Source organism: Larus michahellis, chromosome 1, assembly GCF_964199755.1.
Source record: "Larus michahellis chromosome 1, bLarMic1.1, whole genome shotgun sequence".
Taxonomy (NCBI): domain Eukaryota; kingdom Metazoa; phylum Chordata; class Aves; order Charadriiformes; family Laridae; genus Larus; species Larus michahellis.
In genome coordinates, this window is record NC_133896.1 from 59862365 (window position 1) to 59881042 (window position 18678).

At 44.1% G+C, this 18678-nt stretch overlaps 2 protein-coding genes across 6 annotated transcripts in view; both read right to left on the bottom strand.

The window, feature by feature from the left end:
- Positions 1–927, bottom strand: part of RIC8B (RIC8 guanine nucleotide exchange factor B) — a 40276-nt gene extending 39349 nt beyond the window's left edge. The window contains exon 1 of the mRNA XM_074580857.1: positions 755–927. Within this exon, the coding sequence (XP_074436958.1) occupies positions 755–841 (87 nt within the window). The 5' untranslated portion in view covers positions 842–927. The remainder of the gene's footprint in view (positions 1–754) is intronic.
- Positions 928–5802: 4875 nt separating this feature from the next.
- The window catches only part of RFX4 (regulatory factor X4), a 98993-nt gene continuing 86117 nt past the window's right edge, over positions 5803–18678 (bottom strand). For all 5 annotated transcript variants that reach the window (XM_074580888.1, XM_074580897.1, XM_074580879.1 and 2 more), the window contains one exon: positions 5803–7205. In XM_074580888.1, coding sequence (XP_074436989.1) covers positions 6933–7205 — 273 coding nt within the window. In that variant the 3' untranslated portion in view covers positions 5803–6932. The remainder of the gene's footprint in view (positions 7206–18678) is intronic.

An 18678-nucleotide genomic window follows, 5' to 3' on the forward strand; every position in this document is an offset into this window, starting at 1 on the left:
TTTCCCTTTGCTTGGCCGTAAATGCAGAAAGATCAGGTGAGGTTTGGCAGTCCGTTTTACACTCCCACCGCAGGGCTACTCCTCCGCATGCTGACAGGGTCACCGCCAAAGCGGTGCGAAGGCCTCTCTCCCACACACCAGCTAGACCTGGCGACCACGGACTGCCCGCAAAGGGCAGGTGAGCGGGTACGCTGTGTGGCTGTCCAACAGACCTCGGTGTTACTCTGTCCAGCCTCTTCCCAGAGATAGATGCGGGTTAACAGACTAGTGAGGCAAACCCACGCTGTGGAATAAGCTCCCTGTACAGCCTGGCCACCAACAGCCCACTTTGCCACACACCGGGCAGGTAAAGCAGAGGCAGGACAGAAAGGGCGGGGGGGCCCGGCCCGGCAACGGGATTCACCCACCCGCGGCACCCGGGTTTGCGCTCCCGTGGAAGCCCACTTTCCTCCGGGCGCTGTTCTCGCCCCCCACCCCGACACCGCCGCGGTGCCTTCCCTGCTCAGCCCGCGGGCAGACGGCACACGGGGCAGCGCAGGGCAGCCGGGCGGACGGTACCGGGCGGGCCGCCCCGGCGCGGCGAGCTGAGGGGGCGGCAGCAGGAGCGGTGCCGGGGGACAGCAGCCGAAGCTCCAGCCGGCCATGGGAGCGGGACCCTCGCGGCCCGGTGCCGAGGGCCGGGCGGGGTGGCGACACTGCTGGGGGAGGGTGGGGTGGTGAGGACGCCCTCCCTCCCTCTCCAACGGCCCGTTACCTCCTCGTTGTACCGCACCAGGACCGGCTCCACCGCCTCAGCGCCACCGCGCCCCTCCACGGCCTCCAGCACCGCGCCTAAATCCATGCCTGCCGGCCGGCCGCCTACCCGGCTCGGCTCGGCCCCGCTCTGCTCCGCCGGCAACGGCCGCCGCCCCGCGCCCTGACCTCCCACCCCGCGCCCCCTCCCGACGTGATATGACGTGACGTGACGCAACGCTCCCCTTGAAAACCTCCCAGACTAGCAGGCAGCGCTGGCGGGCTATTGGCTGGAGGGGAGCAGTCGCGTGCGCCCCCGAGCCTTCCTATTGGCTGCCCTCCCTCCCAGGCCCGCCGGCAGAGCAATGAGGCGAGAGGACTACGCCTCCCGGCATGCCCTGCGGCGAGCGGCGCAGATCTGTGAGCCTCTGTGCCGCGGGGCACGATGGGAGCTGTAGTCCGCAGCTGGGCAGCCCTGCCGAGACGGGCGGCGGGGAGAGCTGAAGATCGATGGTTCGAGTCCCTCAGCGGCCACGCCGGCTAGGAGAGCACCCTCGGGTCGCCCAGTGGCACAAAGCACACTCCGACATCCGCCCCCAGCGTTTGCCTGGCAGCAAAACAGAACCCTTTTCCTCACGTCCAGCCCACCAGAGCGGTGGGGGTGCATGAAAGTTCTCCATTTCCATTTGAAGTCCCCCCAGTACTCGGCACTGGTGAGGCCCCACCTTGAGCACTGTGTTTGGTTTTGGGCCCCTCGCTACAGGATGGACGTTGAGGTGCTGCAGCGTGTCAAGAGAAGGGCAATGAAGCTGGTGAAGATCAAGCCCTGTGAGGAGCGGCTGAGGGAACAGGGATTGTTCAGCCTGGAGAAAAGGAGGCCGAGGGGAGACCTTATCGCTCTCTACAACTACCTGAAAGGAGGCTGTAGTGAGGTGGGGGTCGGTCTCTTCTCCCAAGTAACAGGCGATATCGTGAGAGGAAATGACCTCAAGCTATGCCAGAGGAGGTTTAGGATGGATATTAGGAAAAATTTCTTCACAGAAAGGGTTGTCAAGCATTGGAAGAGGCTGCCCAGGGAAGTGGTTGAGTCGCCATCCCTGGAGGTATTTAAAAGACGTGTAGATGTGGTGCTGAGGGACATGGTTTAGTGTTAACTTGGCAGTATTAGATTTACCATTGAACTTGATGATCTTAAAGCTCTTTTCCAACCAGAACGACTCTATGATTCTATGAAGACAGACCCGCCATCTCTGAGGGGCAGCACGGCCACCTTCCCACAGACGCCTGCGTAACCATTCGCAGAGCAGTTGAGATATATATATTTTTTTTTTTCTTATTACTGGTTTTTTTTTTGAGGGCGTGGATGTGGGTGTGAGCTAGCAGGGCAGCACAGAGGAGAAGACACCAGTGTCACGGCGCTGCTATGCTCTGTTTGGGAGGTGGCGGGAGAGGAGGGTGGGCTGTGCCGGCACGGCAGCCGGGCCATGACAGAGCAGAGGTGAGCTGTGTCTCTAAAGCAAGACCATAGGATTAAACTACACCAAGGAGATATGTAGCATTTCCATACTCAGGGTGCCCCGCAAACAAAATTCATCGTTCAGATAGCAGAAAATGACATATTGAAGTTAACAAAAAAACACGTCAATAAAAAAAACTTCAGAGGGAGCTGCAGTCGGTCTCTCCTTGATGTATTAATTCCTTCAGCAGCAATTCAGGAGGTACTCCCCGGTCATGAAGAGAAACCTTTCATCTCACAAACAATCAGCTCCACGGCAGAAAATACCAGCAGGGTAGGAAGTTTCATCTGCAGATGGACAGTGGCTCCAAAGGGCACTGAAGGTGCTAAGATGTGTCAGCGTGTGCCTGTGGGTGTTTAAGATGCAGACCCAAAGTGGGATCTGAATTTTCTGATTGGGGTTTCTTGCCACAATGGGTTGAACTGAGATACAAAACCAGAATAACATGGTCACTGGACTGCAAGGAGTAACAAAATCCAGCCCGCAGTGCACAACCATTTCTCCTGAATCAGGTGCATGTGTATACTAATGCAGCTTTTGAAAGAAATCCAGTAAAAATAATCCTTTGGTTGCTTGATTATAATTCCATCATAAAGCATAAGCCTGCTTAGATTTACTTCACAGCACCGCGAAACACTCATTTTACTTGTACATTGCCAATTAAATTTTTTGTTTAAATTTAAAAAAAACCCTAAAAAAATAAAGACTAAAATACTGTTACTGCCCTTTAAAGGCACATTGTTATTCATCATCAGTGCGTTTTAGTTTCCACTTTAGGTAGCATATGAAGGATTAGGATTTCAATGAAAGAGGGGGACAGAATAAATTGCATCCTCTACCAAAGAACTCCCAGACCTTTTCAGATGGGTGCATACCATGAGCCCTTCCCATGTTAGTCAGCTTTATCTAAACCTTCCAAAGCAATGTCTGCCCCTGAATTTCATGGGTTTCAGGGTCAGTCACAACAGAATTGTGGGGCTGGGGAGGTCAGAGGCCATTTTTGTCAAAGGGTAGTGACCTTAGCAGCAAGAGGTAGCCTGACAAAAACAGGATTCATGCTAGTGAATGGAGTTCTCACTGCTCTTCCCCCGCTGAGTCTTTTTTCTACCTGGTAATGAAAAATCTTGAAGAATTGTAATGGATTTTTATATGCATACATACATGTATATTTGTGTGTGTGTATATCTATTTAAAATATTATATATGTTATATTAGTGATGCTATAATATATAATATTACAATATATTATATTGTGTATATTACCTATACCTATCTTTGGTTATATGTTTTAGCGCCTGAAAAAGATCACACTTTTGATCAAATGTATATTTGTTGTGAGAAGAAAGACAGAAAATGAGCATGAAAAAAAAGAAAAAGAGGAAAAAGAGAAAGAAGAAGAAAACGAAAAAGAAAAAAGGAGAAATAAAGAAGAAAAAATAAAAGGAAAAGGAAAGGGGTAAGAGAAAAAAAGAAAAATAGAAAGAAAGAGAAGAAGTGTAAATGAGTTAGATTATTTTGGCATGTGGTATAAAATCTTCTTCAGAAAGATTTGTGTAGTCACATATTTACTTTATATACACATGAATATGTGGCAAAGCAAGAAACAGCAGTTTCAGTTACCATGGTCAAGGGAAGGGCTTAATTAACAGTCTGCAGGCTCTGACTCAGGAGGTTTGGCAATTTGTACTAGGATGATTTAAGAAATTCCTGCCCCTAACTAGCCATTCTACACAGAGGTTATCATCCTCTCATGAGCTGCTGCACTTCACAGCCTGGTATATACATACCCCCGTGACCTGAAAGCTGTGGCAGTTTATATTAATATGGCGGGTTCTGACCTGTGGTAGTCAAGGAAGGTCCCTTGCAGCGTTTCCGATGCAGGTGGTGATGGTGACCTCTGTAGAGCTGTGTTCGGTAATCTGTATCTTGCTCCCCATGAATGTCCAGTTTAAATTTCAAAGCTCTCATCAGGAAGCAGTTCAAAGGTATTTGGGAGTGCACGTTCAGACTCCTGTGGCATCAACACAAGTTTCTAAATGAATTAAAAAAAAAAAAAGAGCTTGAGGAGGTTCTTTTGCAAACAGACTTTCAAAGCCCTATCTGACTGACTGTGTCTCTTTTTTATGAGCGGTTTTGTGGTGCTGCTGTTGATCAAAATTCCCTCTCCCAGCATTTTGCTCATGGTGTTGCTGTTCTCCACTCAGAAAGTTATTATTTCTGGGACTGACACTGTATCCAATATCCATCCTTGCTCCTGAGCAGTCTCCCTGGGCTTTTCAAGTCAGGGTAAATAAGTTGTCCCCAAACATGTTGAAGGATACAGCATATTTGTATACTAAAATATTCTCACTTTCTCTTCTCTTTCAGTCAACGGGGATTAGACTTCATTGGGTTTAACAAGTTGTTGCAAAAAACATAGGAAGTACTTCTGGCCTGGCTTCCTGTGAGTGGTGATGGTGTTTGCCTCCATCCTTATCCTTCCAAAGACCCAGCTTGGAGTTACTGGTCAGTTCTTCCCACAAGCGTCACACCTATACATCTGGTCCTTGGAGGTCACGGTCAACAGTCCATCAGGTAACTGGAGGCTGATCGATGTTCCAGGGACAGTGAATGAGTGAACAGGGTCACAGTGGGCTCTTGGCAGGTGTGATGCAATGCAGAGATCTGGAATCCACCAGAGAAGAGAAAGCGGATTTTTCTATCCTAGTGACACTGCCTTTCTCATACTAATTTCTCACAGTCTTGATAAGGCAGGTGTTTCTGTGCTTGTTAATAATTAATAGGCCGGAATCAATGCTTTGATTTAAACATCTTCAATAGCAAAATGCAAAGTAGGACTTTGGTCTCAAACACATCAAAATTCCAGCTGCTAAAGGCCGGCCACTCGGAAAACTTCCTCACATGACTCACCTTCTTCACATGTAGACAATTTTGCCTGAAGGTAACTTGAATAAGAATAAAATAGATGAGGTAGGTAGCCTAAGCCTGATCCCACCTGTCCTTAATAAAAGTGAAGAGTAAATGTATATTGGGTAATAACACCAGCTGACAGGGATAAAATTTCAGAAGGTCTGTGACACTAACCCAGGAAACAAGATTTTCATCAGATACACAAAGGTGGAGATAGGCTCCTGCTGTGTTTCTGAAAAACCCCACTAGGACCTTGGCTGAATATTTAAGAGCCCAAACATTTGCCAAACCTGGCTTGGAACACCTGTGTTCCCTCAGTCCTTGAAGATTTCCAGCTCATTCCTGTAGTTACTTTAGAGCCCAAACTCTCAACCAAGGACGTTCTTGAGTCCTTCGTAGGATAAAAACACACATGGTCCCATTTAGGGGTTTTTAAAGGTTTGCAGCTTGTAGAAGTTTTTGTATTTAAGTAAATTTAAATGGTATCTACTTAATTTCAAGAACTTTATTTGAGTGCGAAAATCCCTCATATATCTTGCACAACTGTACAAATAACACTTTTGTCCATTTTAGGCATAAACATGGTTATCAACACACTGGGTGCTATCAAAGATTTTATTTACAAAACAATTACTAAAATGCCTGATGTCATATTTCCATTTATTTATTTCTTACCCATAGGGTAATAGGTCCACCATAATTGCTTGGTGCATTTTATAATACAGAAGAAAAAGCTATGTTAATAAAATCTAACAAAACCTCACAAATAGCTACAAATCTGACAGAAAATGTCTAAGAAAAATTCTCCCCAAAATACAATACATTTTTCCACACATACACAGTACAGAATAAGTTCAAAGGCACAGCTTTGAATTTTGCTTTTGTAGAAGTATATAGAATTATCACCACGTGACGGAATTGAGAGAACAGTTTCATACCTGTCAATAGGTAATTAAATGAATAATCATGTTTGCATTGTCATTTTCTTTACATAATTGCTTCATATCATCATATTTAACATATGTGGCTCTGAATTCAAAATCTTCCCAGTCTCCAAGTCCCTTCTTAACCTTGTCATTACTGACCAGAGAAATTAGATTTTTCCAGATTGTGCAAACTTAACACAAATACATATATAATAAGAACAATAGTCAACTTAAGGCAGTGTATAATTCAATGCTACATGTCTTCTCTTTTGTAAAGATCAAACTTACTGGATCAACAGAAAGGTGCATCAATATACAAAGTTAGGTGTAAACTGAAACCTACGACAGCACATGTCTTTTAAGGAGCCAGAGGTGATGTGAACAAGTGATGACTTGGCAGAATGGTTTTTAAGGGATGCATTAAGAGCTTAAAAGAAGAACAGATGACAGAGTTTTGCTGAGGGTGTATTTCCTGTCTTTAATTCAAATTATAAATAGGTCCCGTTCCAGTAATTTTGTTGTAAGACTCATTAATATTTGTCAATAAGAGAGGGGGTCAAAAATGGCTCACTCAAACTGACAGCACACAGGGTTGGCCCACATGCCAGAATTAAAAAAGGCACAGATTGGCCCCAAAAAGTGGTCTAGGATAGCACAAAATTCTTTTTCGGCTACAGGAACATTCAGTCATACTGGTCTGCAATCTGCCCACATTATGAACTATGTTTATCCGCCCAGGATCTTTTCCATCTTCGCCTCCCTTGAAGAACGTTCATGAAAAGTCCCACATAACATGAAGTTTTCATAACCCTTTTAAGGACATGGGCTTAGCTGATACCAGTCATTTTCATTTGGCCCAACCTGTGGTGGCTTCCCCGTTGATGTAGGCAAAGCCGGGAAAGTGTTGCATGTGCTCATATTCAGAATTTCTGCGCGTAGTCAAGGGGGTGTACATGTCACTAGAATTTCCGTATCTTGTGGAGTGCATGGATGGGCTCGTGTAGCAGGAGTTTGCGGCCGGGACCTCCGGCCAGCGAGGAGTCACTGGTGTGGGATGCAGCCTTGGAGTGCTGCTCATCAAACAGGGCTCCATTCTTGATGTTGGGCTGTTGAAAGGGTACTACAAGAAAAACAAAATAAAGAATTATCTACCACACACTTAATTTTAAAATAAGGGCTGGTGGTATCACAATGCCACGTTTAACACGTTTAACAAAACCAAAATCGTATGAATTGGCAGCCCTCCAATGACTCCAACATACTGAAGGTGAAATATCAAATAACTAGTGCCTGCAGAAGGTCTTGCAAAGCAGTCACTGCATTTAAATATTGAACTAATTTATCACAGAGCTAGGTACTGGCAGGAATATCTGGGAGCAGAAAAATAAATTGAATTAATCTAATCTTTTTCTCACAGCTTTTACTTGGAAACTTGCTATTCAGTAAAAAACAGAGTATAAAGTGTCCCAACTCCTGCTCACTCGACTGAGTTTTGAGGGAGGAGAGCAAAAGGATCTTTATTACTGGAAAGGTGCCTTCCCTTTTAAATGTTCACAAGCCATCCTGCCAGTTTCTGCAGAAAAATAGTATGGTCTGGCCCCAGAGCGAGTAGCTAATTGGAGAACTTATGAAAAGAGGCAGGCAGAAAAAGAATCTCTCTATTCCCCAGCTGTTCGCAGTGACAGTTGGAAACTAGAAATCAAAGAAGTCCGACAAATGCCTCCCACGAAGGAGAAGATGTGCTGAGGATAGGATAGGCAGGAAAACAGAGAACAGCTTTTGCCCTCTGGAGCCACAGGCTGCCCAGCAACAGAAAGTAAACTGTGCTTATGAGTGCTTGCTTAACATGTATTTATCTTATTGCCCGTCTTACAGGAGCAGATCATCTGTGTGCTGTGCCTAAGAAATGCCTCTCCTTGTTTTGCCCTCCTATTATCCACCTGCATCACAGAGATGGACCATACAAACAGGGCTATACCTTTTCTACAAAAAGTATCAGAATTTTAAATTTCATCATCTTGGATTGTTGGACACTGCGACATTTCCTTAACTAGAAAGCTGTCACCAAATAGGACTACCACTTCTTCTGATGCTTACAAACCTTGGAAGCTGCATGCCAAAATTCTATATGGCTGAGGACCGTAAAACCCCTTCCCCATATTTTGGAGGGTCATGGAGAGAAGAGCTGCCATAGTTGTTCCAAGGAGGGAGATGGCAGTGATTCCCAAAGGGTCTCATTACAATACTGCACTGCCGGATGGGGCTGGGGTTAATCGGTTGCATAAATGGGTCCCCAAGGCAATTACAGCAATGTCTCCATGAGGAGTTTCTGCTGACACCCTCCAGACCGCAGCCAGGAAGGCAGCCCGGCCTTGGCAAATGCATTCGAACAGTTTGCAAGCCTCAGGCAGCTCAAAAGCCACAGGCTGGCCACTCCTAATTAGAGAGGAGAAAGAGAAGACTATTTTTGACCAAAATACTGTAGTTAGTGACAGTATATTCCACCGTGTCCTGGGGAGACAAGCCAGTCAGCAGATGAGAGAGAAGAGATTAAAGCTGTACAATGCATTACTTAGCAGATACTTCTCAATGCCACAGAGACTGGGGATTTACCTGTGCAACCAGCCGCTGAAACAGGTGGGTAAATGGCAGCACAATACCGGAGCATCAATGCTTCAACTGATACTGCTAATTCAGCTATCAGAATAAGCTGTATTGGCAACACTGGCAACAAGTCTATACATGATCATCTAAATTTACATCTTCACCCCTGCAAAAGGCTTTACAGTAGAAAAATTCAGCAGAGCTTAGGCACTGACTGCAGAAAGCCGCCTATTCCTTCACAGAAGAATCAAGTTTGCAGTTTTGCTTGCTTTCGCTAAAGATAAGAGCTGCCTGTGCCCAGCAACAACGAAACTCAAGCTTTGAAGTTTTATATGAGATGATCTGAATTTAGGATCATGGTTCTCTCCATTAACTCATTAATTAAGCACAGAGCACTCTGTCAAAAGACAAACAACTTGCAAGTATTCTAAGTAAACAGACAGGTTCCAGAAAAAGTTGAACAATTTTCATATTTTTAATGTTTGGGCTAGCTAGTAGATTTAGAATGCAGCTTTTCTGGTGTGCACCAGCAATACACTGAAGTAATTTTCATGCTAGTGCCTGCTGACTGCCTTCACCCGAACATCTTGGTGAACAAAACTCCTGCTGTAATGAATACGGAGCAAACAAGTTGTCACGTTAGTCACTACAGCTTCAGACCTGAATTCATCTCACCTAACTTTAGTTGTCAAAAAGGCAGGCATCTAATAAAAGTGAGTAATTTGTGCTCTGTCTACAGCCACCAGAAGAATTTATCAAACCTCGAGATAAATATTTAAGGCAGAAGATGAGCAGACCTCAGAAGATGGCCCTTTTCTTCCTCCTGCTACATGACGTAATCCGTGAGTTAGGTTGGCTCAAGTTAAATAATAGTCCCTTTTCCCTAGCTGTCAAGCCTGTAAGTTGTTTTTCCTGGCTGATCTCAAATGTCCCACTAATGAATGTGTACAAAATGTACATTTGAGATGATGGGAGTCAGGATCAGGGTGGATCGCAGGGAAAAAAACACACCACACAAATAATACATTTTTAACTTTCTGTTTTCTGCATGTCACCTGTGGAGATGCAAGATGTGGGCCAAGCTAGAAACATTCTTCTTCGTCTTCAGTAGTGTTTTACTTGATACCAGTTATCATTGTCTTTGCCTTTATTACCCATTGATCTACACCTGAAGTCACTGTAGATTCTTGTATCGAAGAACATACTTACGACAAGATTAATCTAGGCTTTTGTCATAATACACCAATGATTATCTCCTGTCTTCTTCCCAATGTGATATTTGATCTGCTCTGTTGTTAACCATAACAGAATCCTTTGCCATCCTGACTCAGTGCAACTTTCCTTTGAGGCCGTGAAACTGAGGTTGTGACTTACAACAGGGGAATTACTTGCTTTCACACTCCTTACAAATGCCGAGAGAAAGCCCTGGCTTCAGCCAGGGTAATTTGCTACTTGATAATTTGTAGACTGTAAGACTTTTATATATGAGCAAGAGGAACAAACTGAATTCTGGGAATACTGTGGTGGGTCTCCTGGTTGTACATGGCATTGTGTGGGGAAGCCACATAATGTCTTTTAGGTAGTTTGGACCTAAACCCGTGCCATTGGGGGAATGAAACCTTGGCTCCCAGAATGAACGGAAAAGAAAAGATAATCCTCCTCCTATCCGCAGTCAAGAGGCCATGCTAAGGCTTACTAAGAAGGCAGGGCTAATGGCTGTGCATGAGGGGACAGGATACAGTGTGCTGCTTTTCCTTTTCATCAAGTGCACCCGATGCAGCTGTGTTTATGAATGTGTCATGAATGTAAAAAGAATAATTGCTTGAAAATAACATGGACCCTAAATATCTAGTATTTTACAATAAATTCTGTTATGACTGAACGCAAGATGGAAAGTTTTGTAATGGTAGGTCAGCTCATCGCAAAAGAGTCAGTGACTTCTTTTTCCCTACAGTGAAGAGACTATTGAAAGACAATATTTTTAAAGTACTCATTGGCCCCTGCCTGCCTATTAACTCACCCAATGAAGCATCTATTCAGCCTTGTTGGAGTGTCCAAAGCATAGCCATCTGGGCGGATGCCTGCCCATGCTGCCTGAATCACCTTTCACACTCTACATCCGGTTTAATGAAGAGTGCTTAAGCATGCTGAACTCAAAACACTGGGGCCTAGTGATCTTTGCCAGATATAAAAGCGACGTTTGTTGGAGGGCTCTTGACAGGAAATTACCATTTTCTGGGTTAACTCACACTTGCTGCTACTGCTGCCGTTAGACCTAGACAAGAAGCCCTTTAAGTCTGGGAGACTTTGAGCAGATCATTTTTAAGGCCCTGCCCAAAAATGTAAAATTAATTCAATTTCTTTTAGTATTATTTTAGAAAATACAACGTTAAATATGTCCTCCCATGAAGTGAACACTGAGTTCCTGCAGTGTCGGGATGGAGAATAATCTTTTCACTCTTGTCCTCAGCTCACTGACTGATTATGTATGGAGGTGAAAGGTGTCTCTGTCCAAACAGCAAAATATTTTCCTTATGAATGTGGCTCTGACTTTATATCGCATTAGCTCACACTTCTGCAGAACGCTGTAAGTTAATGTTGAATGTTAGCCACTACTTCAGGACTTGCAAATACCAGAAATTTGAGCAATTGTGAAAAAACTGGCTACAAATTAACTTCATAAAAATATGCTTAAAATCTCAAAAAATGACATAATAAAAACTATTGATTTATTGCATCTTTATAACCCTTAATTTCATCTTTTTCTCCACAAAGTGAACCTTATTGAATCTTAGCCTGTCAAAAAGGTTGGGTGAAACTTTCAAGTCAATCGTCTAAGTGATTTTGGTACTTTTGGGAGTGGCATTTGGAGCCTTATGAAAATGCTATTTGTAATTACTTAAAAAGAAGTTAAGACATCTGTTTCCTGTTGCATTCAATACATAATTACTTCAATTACATTCTAACAATCTCAAGCCCGTTATGAAGCCATACAGTTAGGAACAATGATTCTTGTTGAATGGGTGGGATTTGGACAGTATTTTTTTTCTTTCTGTCATTAGTAGCTGTTTGATGACAGAGTGGTTATTGGGAAGGGTATATTATTTTTACTCCATTGGTATCGTCATGAGTTTATACTGTATATGTGCTGAGGGGACAAGAACTTTTCCGCTCTTTTTTTTTTTGTGAAGTAGATGTGCCAGAACAACATGAATGGACACTAAAGCACAGGCTCTGTCTGGCAGAGGATTTCTTCGGCTTCCCGACTGTAACAAAAACCAGTTACTACTTTCTTCCAGTACTGCCCCCACGTAAATCCTACTGTAGAGGCACATGAAGGGAACTGAAGATGTGGTTGAGTAGAACTGTGGCGTGCAGCATGGCACAGAGAAACCAAGTGGCACTGCAACTTATAGGCCATTTCTGGGAAGTTATGTGAGACCACCGCAGTCCTCAGAGCAGTTTAGGAGAGTCAGAGTGCAAACACTGCTTAAAGTCCCTTAAACTATGGCCCCAATACTGTGCTCTGTCCCTCTGAGAGGTGCAGGCCCAACCTACCACGTAACAGCAGATTGTACTACTGCAGCATTTTCCAGGCTGGTTTGTTCTGTCCAGACCATGGAAGTAAACTATGCTCTTCATAAACCCAGTCTGACAACAACAAAACAGCAGCACAGGCACTTGCTGATACAAATGGGCTTCTCCCAGTTCCAGAAGCTGATTGGTGCCTCCTGAGGACAGAGTCGCAGTTCAGGAACAGCTGACCCTGGCTATGCTCCTGAGTGAACTGGAGGTAGCTTAAAAGCAGCTTGTCTTTAAGGTGGGAACTGCATCTCAAGGAACAAAAAGGGAAACATTGCTACACCACTTCCATGGCTCTTTGTTAAGTACCTCCACCTGAGATACACCATTTGGAGGTGGTTGGTCCACCTTGGAAGCGCAAAGGAAGAAAAGGTAAAAGAAGGCTGTGTGCAGCGTGGGATCTAGGAGTGCTTCCCAGATCTAAGTGGCTGATCTGGCAGCTCCTTGACTGAATCCCTCCTATTTTCTCTGAGATCAAGGTTTGCACCGACAGGCTGGAGGGGAGCTCCAGCTCCAGCAGGTTCCCTGCTCAGGACTGTTGAGAGAACAGGATGTTCACATGCCCCCCAGACTACGCCTGCCCTGCGGTGCACCTGCAGTCCTTAGGTAGCTCCTGTGTATAGAGCACCTGTCACAAGAGAAACTAAACAGATGATAAGTCTTAAATCTGGAAAAGAGGTGACAGGAATTAAGTGAGAGGAATGATGCAGACCTATAATGTCTCGAATGGTAAGCACAGATAAATAGGGAATTAATATTATTCATATCTGGATAACAGGGAATAAATATTCCCTATTCCTCATCACCCAAAAAACATACGGCACCCAATGCAATTATGAGATAACAGGCTTAAAATTAACAAGAGAATGTATATTTCATGCAACTCATCCCTAAGTCTCTAAGTACAAAAAAGCTCAAAGGCAGGGTAATGGAGAGTGGTTTGCTACAAAATACAACAGTCCATCTGCTGCTGCTACTCAGGATGTCCCTAGGTCAGCTCTTGCCAAAGACCGGGGCTACGCTGGTGAAAGGACCACTCTCTATCTACCCTATTTTTAAGACTTTTCCTCCACACATTCATTTATTTTTCATTGCTGGAGATAAGACCTGGATAAATGGACCAACAATATGATTCACCACAGTCATTTCTCATGCTGCATGTACAGTGATGTACATTCATGCAATGTGCATCTTTATATGTTACCAGATATATTAAAATATAAAAATATATACTGCTGGAGATTTCTGTAGTTACTCTTCCTACTAAAAGTATTATCCTTGTCATTTACAAAGAAAAATTACTGCAGCATGAATTGCTTTGTGTTTAAGGAAGAGGTGGAATGGTATGAATTGAAATACTTATGGATAGCCTGAAAGAGGATCAAGACCTGTCCAGCCAGGGTGAAACTTGCAGACAAAAGCTGTGATCAAAAGCCAGCCAAGCGGACATTGTGGAGGTGGATTAAGTGGTGACACTGTGAAGGGGTTACCTTTGAAGGGGATAGATCTCTGCTAAATTTGACATAGGTTGATAAGAAAGCTCAGAGGCTTTTATACAGAGTTGTTGTCTATTACCTAAAACTGCATAGGCAAAGGACTTACAAAACATCAAGTCAGTATAGATGTGTTTATGTACACACATTACACAGTCTCCTTCTAGATGATGATAGAATAGCATTGTGTGATCGTATGCACTTCCGCACCACGGGTTAGGGAACTAGATAGTAACAAATCAATCTGTAGATCATTTTTCTTTATTCATGTGCCAGGCTCCTGGCCAGTAAGCCAAGTCAAGAAATGAGCAATCAGGCCTGGAGTTACAAGGAAGCAACTGTTCTGCGAACTATTCACAGATGCTGATGAAAGTAAAAAAAAAAAAAAAGAATTCGGATTAAGACCAAGGTTTGAACAGACTGTCCCTGTCAACAAAAAGAGTCTTAACCATCAGTAGGAATTAGTCAGCCTGTCCTGCCAGAAGGAGCCAGTTTTAGGCCATGCTGGGTTAGTAGCTGCAGGTATTACTTCATCAGATCATTCACTCCCCTAGTAAGTTTTTCACAAGCCATGTCCTTCTCTTTTCTTTTTCTGCCTTCTTGTCCATCTGAGTGTCACTGATCTTTCTGAAACTATGATCTATTTATCAAAATTTCTATTTAGCCCAAAGTCACAAGACACTTATTGCATTCTTCTGTGAGACAAGGTAAGCTCCAAGACTGTCTCAGAGGGGGGAAATAACAATTACCTCAAGGGCACTCACCAGTCTCTTCTGGGATGGGGTGTAAATATGGGGTGTATGCTGTGACGTATGGTGCCTCAGCAGTATCAGCCTTAGCAGCTACTGCTGTCTCATTTCCTCCGACACTAGGGGATTCAAATTATCCAGGTGCCTCTCACTAACATGGACTTGCTGCTGGTCAGGTGAGATAGGCTTGGCTTGAGACCCCCACCTGCACTTTTCAAGAGCTGTATGTAGTATAAGATCTGAAGTTGTGTGACTTCTTCCCCAGCACAGCCCCACTGTAAAGATCTCAATGACAAAACCACAGCAGACATCCTAAAATTAATACAATGCAAGCATCATTGTATTGTGAGGTTGGGATCAACATGCTATGTGTTGGCAAATACAATTTAAAGGGTCACTCGTTCCTTTCCCCTTTCCCAGCTGTTCAGTTCCCCACTACCACCAAATTAAAGTTATTCCCTCCATCCTCTTCACTCCAGTTCCACTTTTTTTTGTTAGTGGTTTGTAAATAGTATCTGTGAAATGATCCATCTTAAAGTTCTACTAAACAAACGAACCAAAAATCAAGCACAACTCTCTTTTTTCTTTAGGAACATTTATCTGGGATGGAAAATAGCCTTAAAATAACTGACCTGATAAAACCTGGAGTATTTTGCTCTCTTCCACAGAAAGAGGTTGGACATGGCGTTCTTTTAGACCAAAATAGTCATTTATATAGCTAGCCTAAAACCCACCTTGATTACATGTCGACAGTTTCACCTCAGACCCCTGTCTGGGACACGGTCTCTCTCTGAAACCATTTTTGTGGAGGAGAACTTACCCCACAAACAGTTTTTTTTTTTTCTTAGGAGTTAATCCCTAGACACTATCCTAAAGAGCATGATAGAATATTAGCTAAAGTTGAGCCAGAGTTCTATATTTGGACTGAATGTAGATTATAACAAAGAGTTCTTTTGAAGAGTTACGGTCAATGCCTCCTCTTCTCAACTGATTATTTTACCACAGTCATACACATTGCATCTCCTCGGGTTTCAGTATAGTGGCAGCTGTTTATATATTCATTGCAAATTTGGCTTCCTGTATTTCGATTTTGCAGCATCATGAGTCCTACTGCAATTCCTTGCACCATGTTCTCCTCAGAAAGTCTGCTAGAAAAAGAGTAGAATTATAGAATCGTAGAATCATAGTAGTTCCCTAACATCTTATTAGGGACATCTTATGAACTTTTTTGGCTAAAAGTAACTACGAAAGAACTTATCATCAGGGCAGGCATTTTACAGAAGCTCACTTAGCTTTAAAAAGAATTCCAGTAAATTCCATATAAAACCATTTAAGTCTTTCAGATTATTTTTGAAAGTAAGGTTTCAGTTTGTAGCTCCTTTCAATACAGAACGAGCGCATTGATAGGGTTTTGTTAACTGTGTCCTGCTGTGAGATTCCATCTCCGTTTACAAGGAACATGAGAAAGAACATGATAAATACCAGTTGAAACCATTTTGCTCTCAAGTGTGATCATTAAAGCATAGCTGTTCATCATGTATGTTCAGGAGAGTTCAAGGGCTAGCAAGAGAGGAAGAAATGATGCAGAGATATCTGACTACAGTGTGAAAAATATTTGCATTATTTTAATGTATGTCACTATTTCCATATAACATGTTAACAAGCACATGAGTAAACTAAAAATGTGCTGAACTTGATTTGCTTTTTTTATTTCTTGCTTAACTTGTGCTGTCTATGTTGGTGTGACAGACAGTTGCCAGACAGTAGAAAGAAACTCCTTGTGCAGGTGATAACATTTCTAAACAGTAAAAGCCTAATTCTCTGTTCTGTAAACAGATTCATGGCCTTACAGACCATTTCAGAACCAGCCCTCATGGGTTTTCTGCAGTAAAGGATAAGAGAGAGTAAAGAAAATTGGCGAGCTATTTTTAAGTCAAAAAGCGATGCCTTCTGTAAAAAATCTTGAGATAACAGGGTAAGGCCTGTACTGAAAACCCAACAAATACAAACCTTTCACTCTTAATGTTCTTAAATGTTCACTCACTGTTCCTCCAACAGGGGAGGTACCAGATGACTGGAGGGTGGCTAATGTGACGCCCATCTACAAGAAGGGTCGGAAGGAGGATCCAGGGAACTACAGGCCTGTCAGCCTGACCTCGATATCAGGAAAGAACATGGAGAGGACCATCTTGAGCGAGCTCTCACGGCAAGTGCAGGGCAGCCAACGGATCAGGGCCAGCCAGCATTCTCCTGGAGAAGCTGGCGAATCATGGCATAGACAAGTGTACTCTTCACTGGGTAAAACACTGGCTGGATGGCCGTGCCCAGAGGGTTGTGATTAATGGGGTGAAATCCTCTTGGCGGCCGGTCACCAGTGGTGTCCCTCAGGGCTCAGTTTTGGGGCCAGTTTTGTTTAACATCTTTATCAATGATCTGGATGAGGGGATTGAGTGCACCCTCAGTAAGTTTGCAGATGACACCAAACTAGGTGGGATTGTTGATCTGCTTGAGGGTAGGAAGGCTCTACAGAGGGACCTGGACAGGCTGGATCGATGGGCCAAGGCCAACTGTATGAGGTTTAATAAGGCCAAGTGCTGGGTGCTGCATTTTGCTCACAACAATGCCAAGCAACGCTGCAGGCTTGGGGAAGAGTGGCTGGAAAGCTGCCCAGCAGAAAAGGACCTGGGGGTGCTGGTGGACGCCCAGCTTAACATGAGCCAGCAGTGTGCCCAGGTGGCCAAGAAGGCCCACAGCATTCTGGCTTGGATCAGGAATAGCGTGGCCAGCAGGAGTAGGGAAGTGATGGTGCCTCTGTACTCGGGACTGGTGAGGCCTCACCTCGAGTACTGTGTTCAGTTCTGCACAAGAGGGACATTGAAGTGCTGGAGCGTGTCCAGAGGAGAGCTACCAAGCTGGTGAGGGGTCTGGAGACCAGGTCATATGAGGAGAGGCTGAGGGAGCTGGCCATGTTTAGCTTGGAGAAGAGGAGGCCGAGGGGAGACCTCATTGCCCTCTACAACTACCTGAAAGGAGGTTGTAGAGAGGTGGGTGCTGGCCTCTTCTCCCAAGTGAATAATGACAGGACCAGAGGAAATGGTCTGAAGCTGTGGCAGGGGAGGTTTAGATTAGATATTAGGAAGAATTACTTTACTGAAAGAGTGGTCAGGCACTGGAACAGCCTGCCCAGGGAGGTGGTGGAGTCACCATCCCTAGAGGTGTTTAAGAAACGTCTAGATTTGGCACTTCAGGGCATGCTCTAGTGGCAGAGATTGTAGGGGGGGATTTTGTGTGTGTATGGTTGGACTCGATGATCTCAAAGGTCCTTTCCAACCATGAAGATTCTATGATTCTATTGAAGATACAGCAGCTAAAACAACCCTCAAGAAAATCCTGACACCTCATGTAGTCTGATGGACCAGGTGCTACACAAATGGGTGAGAAGTTGAAGACTTGTTCTTTCCATAAGGTAGGGAGCCATTGTCGAGCTGGTCCAAATGAGCATATTGGATTTGTATAGGACAATCTTCCCAGCAGATCTCAAAAAGCTTTAAACAGGTCAATACCATTATTCTTATCTTACAGCTAGGGAAAATAAAGCATAAAAAGGAGAAATGGCTATTCTGAGATCACCTGGCAGACTGATGCCAGAGACCAGAATGAGATGCAGGTTTTGTGTGTTCTAGCCCAAAGCACTATCACATTCACATCTTTGCATCTGGTATGAAACTGTTCCAGTCCAATGATGATAGTTAAGTATGGTTGTCCCTAATATACTTGTATACATTTCCAGTAGATAAAGCGTTAAGAGATGCTATGTGGGTGGAATACCACGATACCATTGCCTCCTGCCTGTGCCTGCCTTTTGCGGATCTTCCAGCAGAGAGCCCAGCGAGCAGCCTCCTACACTGGGGAAGCACCAGTTGTATGATGCACCAAAGCCCTCCTACAGTGGCACTACTTTTGAACTGTTGCCACATGTCATCTAACACTTCATCTGTGCTGGTTCCTACTGGCTCAGTTTTGTGAGCTGAAATAGTTACTGACATAATTTCTCAGCATTATAGTAGAGTATAACATGGCATACAGATTAAACAGAACCTCTTTGCAACAGTGCCCTGAAGTTATTCAAACTATATACAGAATTCACATTTTTGGCAAATTCCTA